The 18,246-nt window shown below is 48.1% G+C and overlaps 1 protein-coding gene across 3 annotated transcripts in view; it reads left to right on the top strand.

Moving 5' to 3' along the window:
* Positions 1-2,924: 2,924 nt before the first annotated feature.
* CASP2 (caspase 2) overlaps positions 2,925-18,246 on the top strand; it is a 27,023-nt gene continuing 11,701 nt past the window's right edge. Inside the window, exons 1-9 of one of the 3 annotated variants that reach the window (XM_024211806.1) lie at positions 2,925-3,093; positions 3,796-3,946; positions 7,172-7,339; positions 8,276-8,357; positions 12,482-12,576; positions 13,291-13,467; positions 15,663-15,791; positions 16,060-16,150; positions 16,281-16,328. In XM_024211806.1, the coding sequence (XP_024067574.1) occupies positions 3,797-3,946; positions 7,172-7,339; positions 8,276-8,357; positions 12,482-12,576; positions 13,291-13,467; positions 15,663-15,791; positions 16,060-16,150; positions 16,281-16,328 (940 nt within the window). In that variant the 5' untranslated portion in view covers positions 2,925-3,093; position 3,796. The other 2 variants (XM_024211807.1, XM_024211809.1) reach the window with 2 other exon arrangements.

Here is an 18,246-nt window from a genome sequence, read left to right as displayed (position 1 = left end):
TAATGGAGCAAGTAATTAAGGAAATCATCTGCAAACACTTGGAAGGTGGTAAGGTGATAGGGAACAGCCAGCACGGATTTGTAAAGAACAAATCATGTCAAACCAATCTGATAGCTTTCTTCGATAGGATAACGAGTCTTGTGGATAAGGGAGAAGCTGTGGATGTGGTATACCTAGACTTTAGTAAGGCATTTGATACGGTCTCGCATGATATTCTTATCGATAAACTAGGCAAATACAATTTAGATGGGGCTACTATAAGGTGGGTGCATAACTGGCTGGATAACCGTACTCAGAGAGTTGTTATTAATGGTTCCCAATCCTGCTGGAAAGGCATAACGAGTGGGGTTCCGCAGGGGTCTGTTTTGGGACCGGCTCTGTTCAATATCTTCATTAACGACTTAGATATTGGTATAGAAAGTACGATTATTAAGTTTGCGGATGATACCAAACTGGGAGGGATTGCAACTGCTTTGGAGGACAGGGTCATAATTCAAAATGATCTGGACAAATTGGAGAAATGGTCTGAGTTAAACAGGATGAAGTTTAACAAAGACAAATGCAAAGTGCTCCACTTAGGAAGAAAAAATCAGTTTCACACATACAGAATGGGAAGAGACTGTCTAGGAAGGAGTACGGCAGAAAGGGATCTAGGGGTTATAGTGGACCACAAGCTAAATATGAGTCAACAGTGTGATGCTGTTGCAAAAAAAGCAAACGTGATTCTGGGATGTATTAACAGGTGTGTTGTGAGCAAGACACGAGAAGTCATTCTTCCGCTCTACTCTGCTCTGGTTAGGCCTCAGCTGGAGTATTGTGTCCAGTTCTGGGCACCGCATTTCAAGAAAGATGTGGAGAAATTGGAAAGGGTCCAGAGAAGGGCAACAAGAATGATTAAAGGTCTTGAGAACATGACCTATGAAGGAAGGCTGAAAGAATTGGGTTTGTTTAGTTTGGAAAAGAGAAGACTGAGAGGGGACCTGATAGCAGTTTTCAGGTATCTAAAAGGGTGTCATAAGGAGGAGGGAGAAAACTTGTTCACCTTAGCCTCTAAGGATAGAACAAGAAGCAATGGGCTTAAACTGCAGCAAGGGAGGTCTAGGTTGGACATTAGGAAAAAGTTCCTAACTGTCAGGGTGGTTAAACACTGGAATAAATTGCCTAGGGAGGTTGTGGAATCTCCATCTCTGGAGATATTTAAGAGTAGGTTAGATAAATGTCTATCAGGGATGGTCTAGACAGTATTTGGTCCTGCCATGCGGGCAGGGGACTGGACTCGATGACCTCTCGAGGTCCCTTCCAGTCCTAGAATCTATGAATCTATAAGTTAGGATGGGGGGAGTGTCTCAGGAGGGGGCAGTCAGGGGACAAGAGGCAGGGAGGCTTAGGTAGGGGGTGGAGTCCTGGGGGGCAGTTAGGGGCAGGGGTCACAGGAGGGGGCAGTCAGGGGACAAGGAGCGGGGGGAGGGTTGGGGGTTCTGAGGGGGGTGGGAAGTGGGAGGGGCAGGGGTGAGGCTAGGGCAGGACAGGGGCGGGGCTAGGGTAGGGCTCCTCCCGTCCTCTTTTTTGCTTGCTGAAATATGGTAACCCTACACAATTTCAAGTTTTTCTCTACAACCAGGAAGGCTAAAACTTTTTTTTTTTTTTAACGAAAGCTGAGACTGTTACACAATCCCAGGACTCCAGGAACTAAAGCTTTCAGAAAAGCAACAACTATCCCAAGACTGCTGATAAAATCATGCAAGTTGGCAGCCCAGCCCAAACTATGGGAGCAAAGCAGAGTGGCAGGGTGGGGCTCTCATGTGCCTGGTTGCCTGAGGGAAGGTGGGTGCATTTTAGAGCTGCTAGGTGCCTCATTTTCAACTGGAAAGCCTGATCAAAAGGGGACCGGTACTGTGTCTGGTTACCACAAATGGGAGAGGAGGGGGAGGGTGTCAGCATCTCATGGGCTGAAAGGCTCCACATCAGGGGCTGAAGCTCACATCCCAGCCCCAGAGCAGAGGGTCCCCAACTGGTGGTGGAGGGGGGGAGATAGAGAAGATCCAGTAACCCGGAAGGGGGAAGGACAGAAGAGTAGTAAGCAAGGAGCCACAGGGCATGGGAGGAGAAAGGAGTGAGCAGGGGAAGGGACCTCGAGAGAAGAGATAGGGTGGGAGGCAGGGCCCCAGGGGATCCAATTAGAAATTTAGGAAGCACCCCCCCCCCCCCAGCGGCCTGCCAGTGAGTGGGCGGATGGAGAGGAGCTCTCAGCCAGCCGGTGGGCTGGCCCAAGACCCGGCAATGTGTCTGTAGGTGGATACAAGTGTCCAAGATAAAAAGGTTGAGGTCTGTGGTAATTTTTCAAAAAATTGAATGCCGTAACCCCCCGGTGTCACGAAGTACGGTAATTTTGTCAAGTGCCTAGTGCACAACATGGTGGTGCGAACCCTGTCCGAGAGGAGCGACCAGGGGGTGGGGAGGAGCCGGCGAGCCAGGTCAAGGGGTGGAGAGAAGCCAGCGGCTGAAGGGCGCAGCGCAAGTCAAGCGGGCCGGGGCCCCTTTTGAGCGTGCGCCCGGCCCCATGGCGGCACTGTAAACCTAGGACTGCCCAGGATAGGGGTCGGGCTGCCCTGCCACGTGGCAGTAAACACTAAGGGGGCTCGCGGGTCCCACTCGCGCGGCCGCCACGGCAAAGCTGCCCCCACAGATCCCGAGCGACCCCCCCTCTGCCCCCAACTCTGCCGAGCCCGGCACACGCGCACAGCATCCCTGCCCGCCCAGACCACACCCCTCTCCTTCCCTGAAGGAACCTAAGCGCATGCGCGTAAACTCCACACGGCTGAAAATCCCTCGACTGCAGGACCCATGGCATCCACGGGAGGGGGAGGGGCAGAAGGAAGATGGGGGGGGCTACGCATGCGCATGTAGGCGGTGCCCAACTTTGTTTAGATGCTAGGGGCCGTTGAGGCTATCTCGGAGGGAGGGGTTCCCGTACACGAGCCTGGCCCACGTGATGCAGAGGAGCGGGTGCCTTGTTTGAATCCGCGGCGCAGAGAAGCGGGCGCGCGCCGGGTGCTGGGAGGGAGCGCACGCCGCAGCGCGCGGGCGGAGCAGGTGAGTGATCCGTGCAAGAGACCCAGCACGAGGGGACGGAAGTGGAACAGCCTCAGCGCCCCTTACGGGGGGAGGGGAGAGAACAGTCAGTAAGTCACCCCCGGCGGGAACAGCAGCAGCTGGGGCCTAGGAGCGCGGGGGACAGGGCCTGGGTCACCCGTGCAGCAGGCCTGGGCGGGGGAGCAGCCCGTGATCCCTGTGCTGGGCGCAGAGGTAGCCTGGCTAGTAGCCGGGTGCGTCAGGGCAAATGTGCCCTGGGAGAGCAGGGGCCATGCCCCACCCTGGCAGCCAGTGCCCCATAGCCCTGCCCTGCCTAGGGAGAGTGATGCCAGCCCACGTAGGGGAGCAGAGACCCCTGGGGATGGCTAGGGGCGGGGGAGGTGAGTGGCAGCCCATAGCACCCTATGGGGTAGGGAGGAGACATCCTGGGGACATCGAGGCAGGATGCCAAGAGTTATCTGGGATATACCAGTGCCTGGGTGGTAACGTGTCAGAAGGTGAAATTGCACCCAGCTAGTTGCCCCTGCCCAGTGATGGACTATGGTGGGGTGGGACTGCTGGCTGCCAGCTGGGTGGATGAGGGTGTTCTTTCTAGGTTTGTTAATGTTGTCCCCCCCCCCCCCCCCCCGTGCTGTGTGGGGAGAATTGGTGACCCTTATGCTGGGGCTTGTGTGTTTTCCTTCCCCTTTTTTCCTCTCTCAGGATGCTGGGTACATGTGGCATGCAACAACGTCACCAAGAGGTGCTAAAGAAGAACCGGGTGTCACTGGCAAAGCAGCTGGTGTTGAAGGAGTTGCTGGAGCATCTGATAGAGAAGGACATTATCACCATAGAAATGATGGAAACTATACAGGTATTCCTCACACTCCTGTTTGGCCTCAGCAGTTTGTATAATTTTGTCTTCTGTGAAATAGTGATATCACCAAACCCGTGTTCATATTAATTTCAGGTTTGCAGTCTGAGCTGGTCTGTGTCCTCCTTCCCCCCCCAGTACTTTGAAAACTCTGGCTATGCCTTCTCTGTTAAGGAAAAGCATTGTGTTCTAAAATAGTTTAACTAATATGTTAAACTTGATTTGGCATATAGCATAGGCAAGAACAAGTCATATTTAAATAGGTGTTAGTTGGTTGAGGTCAACTGTAGGGCACCGTGTCAATGATGAGGCAGCTGTGTAGAAGCTTAACCAAACAAATGTATATAAGAGAGAACAGAATGCTATTTGCATCCACTTGCCATGTAAATAGCACTAATGTCAGCAGTGGGCAGAGCATAAATCCTCTCAGGTTTTTCTGTGAGGGGGTGGGGTCAGAGCCTCTATTTTTAATAGGTCGTGATGAAAGCAGTGGTTTTGACAAAAATAAGTAAAACAAAAGTGGATCTTCATGGAGCATGAATCTCATAAGTTGAAAAGGTGAACAAACTCAAGAAAGGTTTGGAGGTTATTTTTAAAACACAGGTCTAATTGTCATCGGTGTGATATCATTGTAATCATATCTCTGCTATAGATGTGTAGTGTGATCTTTGCAAGTAACTTCACCCAGGGCCGGCTCCAGGGTTTTTGCTGCCCCAAGAAAAAAGCCGCGATCAGCTCTACCGCCGCCGCTTCAGTCTTCGGCGGCAATTCAGCGGCTGGTCCTTCGCTCCTAGAGGGAGTGAGGGACCCACTGCCGAATTGCCGCCGAAGACCCGGACGTGCCGCCCCAATAGCGGACGGAGTGCCGCCCCTCTCTGTTGGCCGCCCTAAGCACCTGCTTGCTGGGCTGGTGCCTGGAGCCGGCCCTGACTTCACCTCAACTCAGTTTCCCTAGAATAACACCTGCCTTCAAAAGGGTGGTATAATGCTGAAATACTTCATGTGCTTGTATATGGGGCCAATCCTGATTATGGTCATTAATTGCTTCTCCAATAAAATTGTTTAAAAAACGAATGTTGTCTAAACTGCTTTAAAAAGGTTGGATAGCAAGTGGTCTAATGATTACAGATAGTAACAGCACTTTGCTCTTCTTAGTACCTATCTTAGCTAGAGCAGTAGACTGATCAGTTGGGACAGTCATCTCTTATAAGTAGGGCTGTCAAGCGATTAATCATGCGATTGATCGCACTGGTAGTTTCCACATCAGAGTGTTGCTCTTTTAAGACTTCTGAAACCATGCTCCACACCTCATCCCTCTCAGATTTTTGAAAGGTACTTCAAATTCTTAAACCTTTGGTCGAGTACTGTAGCTATCTTTAGAAATCTTACATCCGTACCTTCTTTGCATTTTGTCAAATCTGCAGTGAAAATATTCTTAACTCAGCACATGTTGTTCATTTTATCATCCGAGACTACTGTAACATGAAATATATGGCAGAATGCAGGTAAAATAGAGCCGGAGACATACAATTCTTCCCAAAGGAGGTCAATCGCAAATGTAATTAGCGCATTATTTTTTTTAACGAGCATCATCAGCATGGAAGCATGTTCTCTGGAATGGTGGCCGAAGCATGAAGGGGCATATGAATGTTTAGCATATCTGGCACGTAAATACCTTGCAATGCCGGCTACAAAAGTCCCATGCGAACGCCTGTTCTCACTTTCTGGTGACATTTTAAATAAGAGGGCAGCATTATCTCCCATAAATGTAAACAAACTTGTTAGTCTTATCAATTGGCTGAACATGAAGTAGGACTGAGTGGACTTGTAGGCTCTAAAGTTTTGTTTGTGAGTGCAGTTATGTAACAAACAAATTTACATTTCTAAGTTGTGCTTTCACGATAAAGAGATAGCACTACAATACTTGTATGAGGTGAATTGAAAAATACTGTTTCTTTGGTTTATATTTTTATTACAAATATTTGCACTGTAAAAATACTAAAGTGAGCAGTGTACACTTTGTATTCTGTTTTGTAATTGAAATCAATATATTTGAAAATGTAGAAAAACATCCAAAAATATTTAATAAATTTCAATTGGAATTCTATTGTTCAACAATGCGATTAAAACTGGAATTGCGATTAACTTTTTTTGAGTTAATCGCGTGCGCTAACTCTGATTAATCAACAGCCCTACTTATAAGCTAAAGCAACTAAAGTTGCTATAACTTTGCAAATTTTTCACTTTTCAGGCTGGAGTTTTTGGGGCTTCATCTCTGGCTTAAAGGGGAACAAATTGAAAGGTAGATCAAAAAGAGCTCCACTGTTCTGAACTACAAAGAGAGAAAAGGAAAAGAAATTCCCCGCTATAGAAATATTCCTGTGGGCCTATTTTAAAAAACAGCATTAGTGATAAAACAATAGCTGACATTTAGCAAGGAGAAGAAATCTGAGTATCCTGCTCAAAATTGGTTTTGATTAGGTCAAGTGCTAGTAAATCTCACTATGTAGTTTGCAGCTCATAGTAGGTTCACCTTACAGAAGGCTGACGTGCACATATGTGTATAGCTAATTTACCTGCACAGTGTAAAAAATGTAGTGAAGTGCACAGAGTCCTTTGGACATCATTCATAAGGTATGTGGGATAGACCATTCTGATGAACTCCAGTTATAAATTTCCATGACATGGAGGTTCTAATTCCTACCGTTTTTCTTTTTTAAACCCTAAGAAATTTCATCCAAAAAACCGTTAATGCTCCTACAAGTGTTAATATTCCTTATTACATTTGTCTTTAATTATGCAAGCATATACTATTTCTCAAATACTATATCATAGTTCTTTTTTCTTACCAGTTTCGATACTTGTGTATAGCATCTTGTAACATTTTTCAAATTAACAGTATAAGCATAATGTTTCCTTAACTCATTTTCTCATGGATTTGTATATAGATGTATGGGACCTGGAACTGGGTGGTTGGGATATGATGGAAATTGTGTTTGAACGTAGAGTGTGGAATAAAGGAGGAACAGGATAGATACTGTACAGGGAAGTGGTGGGGTAAGAATCGTGTAGAGGAAAAATATGGAAGATACACAGCCTAGAGGGCATGATGATGGAGCATTTCAGATGAGGGAAGAGGATTTGAAACTCATTTTGAGATGTAATTAATGAATTCTGGAGGGTTTTTTTGTTCTGGTTTCTTAATTTTCTTATCTGTGGATCCAGGCCAAGGCTGGGAGCTTTAGCCAAAATGTAGAGTTACTGAATCTGCTGCCCAAGAGGGGCCCCACAGCCTTCTCAGCCTTCTGTGAAGCTCTGCGAGAAACCAAACAGCAGCACCTAGAGGAAATGCTCTTGAACGCCAGACCCAGCCTGAGCAATGGGATTGCAAGGGTAAGAGAGGACTACAAAATCAGGAAAATGGAACTCATTTGGGAATAGATGTGATCATGAAGGGCAGGTGTACCTTGAATGTAAACAAAAGAAATTTTTGGCTTTCGGAGAGAACCTGAGTGTAATAAGTGATAAGAAAAGGGTTGTGGGGATAATGTGAATTGGACTCGTATACTGTGAAGAAGCATAAAGGCCTGAAAAGGTTTGTTGTGGTGGATTTTTTTAAGTAAAAATTTAGGTCCTGTCTAGGCTGGAAGATTCTCTGACTAGAGAGCTGGTGAAAGTGAGTTGATATGAGGGGAAGGGATTTTGTTTTTGCTTTTTTTATTTACAGTGGCTAATGTTTGAATAAAGGAAGCCTTTGTTAAAGATTCAATACCAATACCATTACCATATTAACTAAGGTGATAAGATCTCTCAATAAGCACTTTATACTGGGGAAAGACCAGATTTTACAATCCTGATTGTTAAAAACAAGCAGAAAAATCCTTTTGGTCAAAATACAACACTTCCCAGGCATTCTTTATATGTCATAAAGAGGCAAGGGCAGGGGGAAGCACCAGCACAATTAAAAAAAAAAACCCTTTGAAAGTAGCCTAAAAGAGGGGAATATGGGGAGAGGGAGGTTGAGTGGGGCATATAGCTGAGATTAAAGATGAATCCAGAGAAGGTATCCTGAATGTGAGGAGGGGGAACTCTACAGGGGGATTCAGATGGGATTAGGTGAGCATGGAGAGGACGAGATCTTGAGTTTAAAGAAAACATAGCCTAATTTTCTTGAGCCATGAATTCCTTGTGACTGAGATCTGGATCAGAGTTGGTGATCTAAAGGTTTAAAGCTTTATATTCAATTCCTCAATCCCTACAGTTCTGTACTGGACAGATTAACAGGAATCTTTGACTGGTGACTTCATGGATTTGTATGATCTCTTGCAGCTGGGCCAAGATTATGAGTCAAGTGACCCGTTCCCAGTTCGTGAATCCTGCCTCTCACCAAAGAGACCACGCCAGATTGGTGGTGAGTAATCCATGGCATAGTGAAGGTTGAATTGGCCATTTCTTCAAGGGGCAAAATAGACTACTTCTTGCTCTCCTTCCCCTAAATCGGGGGGGCCAACCTGAGTCTGAGAAGGAACCAGAATTTACCAATGTACATTGCCAAAGAGACACAGTAATACGCCAGCAGTGCCTCCCATCAGCTCCCCCTGCTCCCAGCACCTCCCACTCACCGGCAGCCCCACCTATCAGTGCCTCCCTCTTCCTCCCCAACCTCCCGATCAGCTGTTCTGTGGTGTGCAGGAGGTTCTGTGGGGGGGGAGGAGCGAGGGCACGGCAGGCTCAGGGGAGGGGGCGAGAAGGGGTGGAGTGGGGACAGGGCCTGTGGCAGAGCCAGGGGTTGAGCAGTGAGCACCCCCCTAGCACATTGGAAAGTTGGTGCCTATAGCTCCAGCCCCGGAGTTGGTGCCTATACAAGCAGCTGTATATTAACTTCTGAAGAGCTGCTTGTAGCTCTGGAGCCACAGGTTGGCCACCCCTGCCCTAAATACTTTTTAAATTTAAAGTCCAGTTTTGTCTGTGAATCATTGCAAAGAAACTTCATTAGAAATTTTTCTGTGAGTGCAATTTTAGGGCCTGGATATGTAGTTGCTTTTAATGGTACCCCAACAGACAGGTTCCCTGCTTTCACTTCTGGTGCCCAGCTCCACCTTAGCATGGACCAGTGGCAGGTCTGGGCTGCCCCTGCCCCGGCCATGCAGTGTGACAGGTTGGACCCCTTAGGATGCCACCTGATGTGCTGAGATACCACTGAACCCGCCTGTTATGCCAACCTGAGGCCCTTTTTACCTGTCTTGCTGAGCCAGGCCATTAAGCCTCCTCCAGCAAACACACAGGCAGGGCCATACCCAACTGCAGAACGAAACAGACACTGAGATCAGATCTGGGAAGGCTCAGCTTAAGGGACTTGCCCAAGCACTCAGGTGTCCACCTCCCTTGGAGTACAGACACAAAGGTATATTATGAAATCCACCTCCTCTCTCAATGTGGAGGAAAGTATGCACAACTTCTCTTTTCCCCCCCCCCCTCCCCGAAATTACAGAAACTGGGTTTAATAAGAAACAAAACAAATTTTATTAACTATAAAAGGCAGATTTTAAGTGGTTAAAGGGGTAGCAAACAGAACAAAGCAAATTCCTAAGGAAATAAAACCAAAGACGCAAACTAAGCTTGTTTCACTAAAGAAATTGGTTACAAATTGTAATTTCTCACCGGAGATATTGTTGCAGGCAGATTATAGAAAGTTTTGAAAGGCAGATGCAGTGGTCTCCAGCTTGAAGCCTCAGTATTACTCACAAGCTAGACGCCCTTCCAGCTTGGGCTCAATCCTTCTCCCCCAGTTCAGTTAGGGTGGAGAGGCAGAGGAGACTCCTAATGATGTCACTCCCCTGCCTTATATAGCTCTTGTGTAAGGCGGGAACTCTTTGTCTTCTAGTGGAAAAACACTGCCATTCCAAAAGGGGAGGGAGGGGTATCTAGTACCAGGTGACTCGGACCCATGACTCTGCATGGCTCTGGTAGCCATTGACCGTAGGCTGTCTCCAGCGTCCACAAGAAGACTAAGTGCTTTCACAGTCCATTGCCTCTGCTAATGGCCCATTAGCCCTGTCTGGCTTTTCCATTGTTGTACCTGAAGAGCTGGTTGGGGCTGACACCCAAAGTAACAGATTTGAAATACAGATACATAGTTAATATTCCTAATTTCAGATACAGAAATGATACAGGCATACAAATTGGATAATCACATTCAGTAAATCATAACCTTTCCAATGATATGTCCTATGAGCCATCTTGCATAAAGTATATCTCAATTATGTCATATTCATATCCTAAGCATATTGTCATAAAGAATATGGAATGAAACATCATGGGCAGGTCTGGGGCTGAGTGGGTGCCCCCATAGGTGCCGACTCCGTGGGTGTTCCAGGGCTGGAGCACCCACAGAGAAGAATTAGCTGATGCTGCTCAGCAGCATCCACCGGCAGCCAAGCTCCCTCCTCCCCGAGCGCCTCTCACCTGCCGGTGGCTCCGTTGACCAACTCCTCTCCCTCCCTCCCAGCGCCTCCCGCTGCTGCAAACAGCTGTTTTGCAGTGTGTAGGAAGCTCTGGGAGGTAGAAGAGGGGAACGGGGCATTCTCTGGGGAAGAGGTGGGGCGGGGAAGGTGGAGCGGGGGCAGGGACTTGGGGAAGGGGTTGGGGTGGGGGGTCGAGCACTCCCCGGCTAGCGAGGAATTTCAGTGCCTATGGGCGCCTCTCCCCTGGCTGCAGCAAGTCCTGGCTGGGCGGGTTCCCTGAGCACCTGCGTGGCGCTAAATAGGCTGCTGCATAGCCGCACAGCTTACAGGGAACTTAGCACATCATATCTCTTTTTATCCCTTGCTTAAAAGTAAGAATTAAAAACTTTTAATTAAAAAAATAAAACCTTCCTTTACATTGCTGAAATTCTAATTGACACACTGCCAATCTGTATATATCACACGGAATGTCAAAACAAATTGCACCACTGTTTTGCCTTAAAAGGTGCAGATTTTTTTAATGATTATAAAAAGTAAGTTTAAAAAACCCCAAAACTGGAATTGTTTAAACTGCTTAAGCACCGTTTTTAGAACTTTCATACGTACCATTCAAGTTATTTATATATCAGGATTATTGTTGCTTTTTGAAAAAAAAATTCACAGAAAAACTGCTCACAGAACTGACAGTAAGCTGATACAACAGTGACAGCATAGGTGCCAAGCACCCATGGAGAAAAATTAGCGGGTGCTTAGCACCCACCAGCAGCCAAGCTCCCCTCCCTTCCCCCCACTCCTGCTCACCCCCCCCCCCCCATCCCCGCTTATCAACTCCTTCCCCTCTCTCCTGTATGCAGCAGAGCAGCTGTTCAGTGGCATGCGGTGCAAGAGGTGCTGGGAGGGAGGAGCAGGGGAGGGGGCGGAAAGAGGCAGGGCAGGGGTGGAGCCGGAGTGGGAAGAGGTGGAGCCTTGGGGGAAGGAGTGGAGTGGGGTGGGGATTGAGCACCCTTGGGGAAAATTAGAAGCCGGTGCCTGTGAGTGACAGTATGTGACATCACAGAACAACAAAACATGTGAGTGTGATTCTCTGACCAGACTTGAGCCGGTGTACTACATTGGATTCGGGCAAGGGAGATAAACATATATGAGAGAGAGAGAGGCTCAGTCAAAATATTTAGCAATTTCCTGAATAGGCTACTTTTAGTAAACTGACGAGAGATTTAGTGTTTTCCTGAAAATTACCACAGTCTGTTTTTATTATTTTTTTTTTTTTTTTGCCCACCCAACAAAATACGCCTGCAACAAAATACATTTTACCTGTTCCCACTATTATGGCAGCTGGTTCTGCCATATTATGGGATCCCAGTCCCGCTGCAGGTGACTGAAAAGTGACTAAAAATTATCTCTTGGGAGACTGCTTCCTATATGTATTATTCAGTCATATATACTCATTTTAATAACTACAAAGATTCTACTGCTTTTTTTTCTCCTGCTGCAGAAACAGCATAGCTCAGAAGGCGTGAGCTAGGTTCCCTTCCCTGTTGTGCAGTTCCAATTAATTCCTCTGAGACAAAAGCCATTAAAAACAATGGGATTGCATGAGTGTCACTGAAGGCATAATTGGTGGTGATGGATGAGGAGGAGAAAGCCCAGCTTGATAAATTAAACTGTGTCACTTGTCCACAACCCAGTTACCTTTAATGGGTTTGCATGGATGTAACTGATTGGAACTTGGTAAACAATTCTGTTGATGCACAAGAAGCAATAGGCTCCAGTTCCTTTCTCTGAGAAGTATTGTCTGTGCAGGGCAAACAGCAGTAAAAGCCGTAATAACTTCTCATTCATGTCACAGTGCTGACTCCAAATACCCACAAGAGGCTGGCCTATTGGATGAAAGATGAGTGGAAACATCTTACAGTAGAACCACACTTTAACATTAGGTAGTTAACATTTGTGCAGCGCTTTCAATATGCGAAGCATTGTATACTATGTCTAAGTAGCTATTCCATGTTAAATATGTTTTGCAGCCAGAACTTTCGTTTGTTCATTGCTGATTTCTGTATCTCTCAAATAGAGCTGATGGAGCATTCCTTGGATAATGGAGATGGTCCTCCATGCATTCCGGTGAAGCCATGCACCCCAGAATTCTATCATGCTCACCAGCGCTTGGTGAGTACTTGGTGGGGCAGGAACTGAGGGAGTACTCACCCCTACAGGTGGGATGGTTGGATGAGCTGAAGAAAGAGCACTCCACAAGCAGACTGGGTGAAGAAAAAATGCATTTTGGGCTGTAGATACATATTGACGCACATGTAACTCAAAGGTGTTACTTGCCATAGTCCACCTCATGTGGCTCCCACCAGCAAGAGTCAAAGAAAACCCTGGATCAGTGTCATAATCCTGTGCTACAAACACATGCTCCTGGAACTTCTTGAGACAGCTGTTCCAGTCTCACTCTTTATGCCAACATTCACAACTACATGTGCCTGTCAGTCCATGCACATGTTTTATCTGTGTTGGGGCTGACAAACTCTGCTGCTTTCGTTTTGTCTCAGCTGGAAAGGGAGGAGTTGACATCCAGTTCCTGTGAGCCTGGGGAGCTATTCCGTACAAATCCTATGGGAGAAGCAACTAATCCTCCACGGTGGTCTGTAGTTCTTAGTACCTGTTATGAATGATGGAGCCTTCACCCCATGTAGGAAGCCAAATAGAGTGTTTCTAGCCCAAGATGGTTTCTCTATCTGTACCTTTGCATCTCTTATGCCCCAAAGGTCATGCACATCTCATCACAATAATGGAATGGGTGTGTAGTACTCTGTAACTTTATTTCTTTTCCCACATGGCTGGATTTACTTATTTTCTGCCCTTCTCTGTTGTTAACAGGCTTATAAGTTGATATCACAGCCCCGAGGCCTGGCACTCGTGCTCAGCAACATGCATTTCAGCAGTGAGAAGGACCTGGAGTTCCGTTCAGGTGGAGATGTGGATTACACTACTCTGGAGATGCTCTTCAAGCACCTTGGCTACAGGGTGACTGTCCTGCATGATCAAACTGTGCAGGTGAGGAGGTTCCTTTGCTGCCTAGAGAGGGGTTGGGGGCTTGTAACTATTGCATTGGTGTCTTGAGGACAAGCTGAGAGTCAATGGAAGGGAAGGATGGGACTGGGTAATGATAAGGGGCAGTGTCAATGAGACACTCTCTCCATTAGGATATGGTTGACAATATGATAGTGTTTGAGAGCCCCTGTATGGAAGGTCTAAGATTAATGTTTCCATATAAATATTTGTGTTGGAGAATATATGGTCTGTGAAGGATTCAGATCTTTAGGGATGTTACCTTATCACTGTCATACTCTTCAGTAGTAAAGCTGGGGGTTTAACTGCAGCTGTAGTATTTTTTTTTTTTCTTAACATTTGTTACTCTAACAAGCTTAACTTAATGTTAACAAAGGACGTGGTTGTTGTTGTTTTTTTTTTTTTTTTTTTTTTTTTTTTTTTTTTGTTCTGGTTAAATAATCAGCATTTCTCTATTCCATTCTGAGGATCTTGTAGAACCTCACAAATATTCACTGATTAAACCTCACAGTGAGAGTGTGAAGTACTAACCCATTTTGTAAACTGAAGTGACTTGCACAAAGTCTTGTGGAAATTAAGGTTAGAGGCTCTCTTAAAACCCAGGTCTTTTGACTTCCAGGCCTATGGTCTTGCCAGTGGACTTCTGTCTCCTCAGCAAACTTGTTCCTCATTTGCTAGTTCAGTAGGAGTGTTCTTCCCTCTGAGTTGGTACTGAACCAAATGATGCCCACTAAGGGGTGCTGTGCTGCTCCAGAAGCCATTTTCTGGATAACAGATCAAATCCAAGGACCTGTCTACTCATGGTTATTAAAGATCCATCCATTGTAAATAGTTCTACCATAGAAACAACAAGGAGTCCAGTGGCACCTTAAAGACTAACAGATTTATTCTTAAGATGCATGGAGTGAAAATTACAGATACAGCCTGTATCTGTAATTTTCACTCCATGCATCTGAAGAAGTGGGGTTTTTTACCCACAAAAGTTTATGCCCAAATAAATCTGTTAGTCTTTAAGGTGCCACTGGACTCCTCGTTGTTTTGGTGGATACAGACAAACATGGCTACCCCTCTGATACTTGGCAGTTCTACCATGTTCATCACTGTTAGTATCTAAGTACCTGAGTTACCATGGGCACTTATCCCAAAAGCTGCCCCAGTATTCTGACCAGGTTCTGGCAAATTATATTCTGTCAACCTAAACTCCCTGTGCAGTGGTAATTGTCTATGGAATTTCTTATCTCTTAAATGTCTGTGTCTCACACCTAAGGCAGCTGAATTTCAGAAGTGGTTGAGTGATTCTTATGTAGAGCCTACAAAGCGTTTTTGGATCCTTAGGAATGAAAGATACTAAAGAAATAAGGGCATTTTGCTGCTGTTTAAAAGCATTAGAATATTCCTTCATCCCTATCCTCCCCCTTAAATTAGGTTTGTGGTTCACTACTCCTGGGGGAATTCTGTGCCAAAAAATTCAAATTCTGTGCACAATAATTTTAAAATTCTGCATATTTTATTTGTGAAAACAACACTATATAATCATGCCAGTTTCAATTATTTTGGTAATTTATTTCAAAATACCTATCAGCAGCTGTGTCTGTAACAGTACACACACAAATTCCTCCAGGAGTAGAGACTTAAGAAACCCCTACGACAACCCAGTTCCTGTTTCTCTTCTCCCTCCCCCCCAGAGCCCAGTAGGGGAGCTAGACACCCACACTCCCTCTGCCCCCAGAGCCCAGCTGTGGGGTGTGTCCCCCCCCCCCGCCCCTCTGCCCCCCCCCCCCCCCCCCCCCCCCCCCCCCCCGCCCCCCCCCCCCCCCGCCCAGACACTTGCACACCCTCCCCCTCAGAGCCCAGGGATCGAGACGGAGAACAAGCCTGATGCTGGATCCCGGGCCTGTGTGGAGTTTCCTGCATGCTGCATCTTTTCAGGGTGTGCTCCCTCCCTCTTCCCCCCGACAGTGTCTTTTACTTTCAAGCTGTTCTCTGCCAGGTCCAGCGGCCCCTAGTGGCAGCCAGCAGCTCATTTCTGTGGAGGAAAAGAAAATTCTGCGCAAAAAGCATTAATTTCTGTGCAAATTCTGCATGCACAGTGGCACAGAATTCCCCCAGGAGTATCACTTGGCTCCTTCCACTCGTTTCCCTTTCTGAAGGGACCACTGAGTGTGTTTCTCTCCCTCCAGGAGATGCAGGAGGCATTGCAAATGTTTTCTCAGCTGCCAGCTCACCGAGATGTGGATTCCTGCATTGTGGCTCTACTCTCGCATGGCATCGAGGGTGGGATCTATGGAGTTGATGGCAAGTTACTGCAGGTACCTTCCTACATACTAATCCCTTCCATAGCTTTAGGAAGCAGTACTGGGGGGGAGGGATATTGGCAGGGCAAGCAGGTAATGGGAGGCTGGAAGCACATGTGGAGTGGTTGGGAATTGGTGGGGAACTCAATGTAATACTGAGAAGAATCGCATGTAAGAAGCATAAAGGGAAACTATGGGAAATTGGGTGTTAATGAGGAGGCACATATGGAAGGAAGGGGAAGTACCATGGGGATGTGCTTAGTTCTCTTCTTTCTTCTCACAGTTGCAGGAGATTTTCAGGCTCTTTGATAATGCAAACTGCCCAAGTCTCCAGAACAAGCCCAAAATGTTCTTCATTCAGGCCTGTCGTGGAGGTGAGTGATGACAGGGATCATGAGGGCCAGATACTTGGCACAGCATTAAAGCTGGACTCTGGGTTATACACACACACACACACACTTTCCCATCCAATTTGCTGTCAACTCTCCTCTTTGCTTCTCTCAGGTGTAAGCGGAACCCACATTCACCTCCCTCTGCCCTGCTGCTGCCTCTGTTGCTCTGTAAGTGCCTCTCACTCTGCATGGGGTGTGTGCATTGAATCACAGACCCCACAGCACCCTGGGAATGGCAAGTTCCATCATGGCATTTCTACTTGGGGCTTTCTCTTGCTGTGCCTGCATGGGGGAATAGGGGCATATAATGATATCATAAATCCCTGTGCAGTATGGAGTGATGCATCTGTACTCTCGAGTCTTGTCTGAAATCCTGCTCCTCCTCTCTCCCCCCCCCCCCCCCCGCCCCCCGTGTCCTGGAGCTGTTATCTGCTCTTTCCCTATCCTGAGCTCCCAGAACTGGCTTCTTCTAATGTCGGAGCCCTTTCCTCTTACCTCCCTTCTGGTCCCCAAACCAGTGTTCCCTCTAATTTTTTTACGTCCATTACGGAATGAATTTATGTGCACCAATATGGAGGTGATGTGGGGTGGGGTCAAGGGGTTTGGAGTGTGGGAGGGAGCAGAGGGTTGGGATGCAGGGGGGGATGAGGATTCTGGCTGGGGGTGTGGAATCTAGGGGGGCAGGGATGAGGGGTTCAGGGTGCAGGAGGGGGCTGAGGCAGAGGGTTGGGGTGCAAGCTCTGGGAATGAGGGGTTTGGGGTGCAGGCTGCCTCTGGGCTGCGGTGGGGAGAGAGGATTCCCCCCAGCTCTCTCTCGCTGCAGCAGCTCGGGGGTGGGGGAGGGGCGCCTCTCCTGGGCCATGGCAGCTCCGGCAGGGCTGGGCTGGACTGTGCCGGGGGAGTAGCTCCTCTCCCCGGCAGCTCTGGTAGGCCTGGGCTGGGCCAGGGGAGAGGCTCCTCTCCCCGGCTGCGGCAGCTCTGGCGGGCCTGTGCTGTGCGGGCTCCTCTTCTGGGATGTGGTAGCTCTGGCGGGCCTGGGCTGGGGCTGGGGGAGGGGCTCCTCTTCTGGGATGTGGTAGCTCTGGTAGGCCTGGGCTGGGCTGGGGGTGGGGCTCCTCTCCCCGGCAGCTCTGGCGGGTCTGGGCTGGGGCCGGCTGGCAGAGGGGCCTGCTTTGATAGCCCGCTGCGCATCTTACAGGAACTTAGCCCTAAACCCTCATCCATGTCTCTTCCCACCTCTTTGTCTCCTCCTGTTCCTGAAGTGCTTTCCTTTCTCCATCCATGCGCTATGTCTACTCTTACGGCAGCATGTAGAGTATATACACTGCACACACCCCTAGCACGCTTATAAATAGAGTAGTTGATATGGCACTGCTTAGGTGAGTAGATACCTGCCTGAACCTTAGGATGTATACCCTGTGCGGCTCTCTACATGCCCAAGCAATGCCTCCCAGTTTTAGCAGTGTAGTGTCCCACTGCTGGAGCCTTTTCCCCACAACAGTGAAAGGCTGAAGCAGCAGGGAAAGGCTTGTGCAGTGGGGAGGCAGCTGGGAAAGGCTCTGGCAGGTGGAGCTGCCGGAGCCTTTCCCTGCTGCCTTTCATTGCCAGATGTAACTCCACACCACAGCCTGCTTTTCACAGCTGTGTGTAGCTGCATGTCATTACTCCCAGAGGAGGAGTTCATCACAGCACCCTGCCCATGGAGTCAGGTTAGGACAGAGTGGGGCACAGGGGGCTTCTGGGGGAGTGTCACTGGGGGGGTTCAGAATGGCTAGTGTGGGGTGGGAACAGACTGAGGCATAGGCTCAGGAGCTAGTGGGGTGACAGCCTTGAACCAGGGGCTGAATGGGAGTGGGGGTGCAAGGTCACATAAGGAGGGCGGGAGGGGGGCTGCAGGGACACATGGGGATGCGGGGAGGAGGCTGCAGACACCCATGGGAATGGACGGCGGGTGCCAGGACAGGGACAGATGTGCCTGACTGAATGGGAGAGGCTTGGGGTCTACATGGGGGAGGCTCCCCAACTCCCTAACAATCCCTCCCTCTCCCCCCCCCCCCCCCCCCCCCCCCCCCCCCCCC

The sequence above is a fragment of the Terrapene carolina genome, unplaced genomic scaffold, assembly GCF_002925995.2.
Source record: "Terrapene carolina triunguis isolate 2854851 unplaced genomic scaffold, T_m_triunguis-2.0 Scaffold740, whole genome shotgun sequence".
NCBI classification, from domain to species: Eukaryota; Metazoa; Chordata; order Testudines; family Emydidae; genus Terrapene; species Terrapene triunguis.
This window is presented reverse-complemented; position numbering and strand designations above follow the sequence as displayed.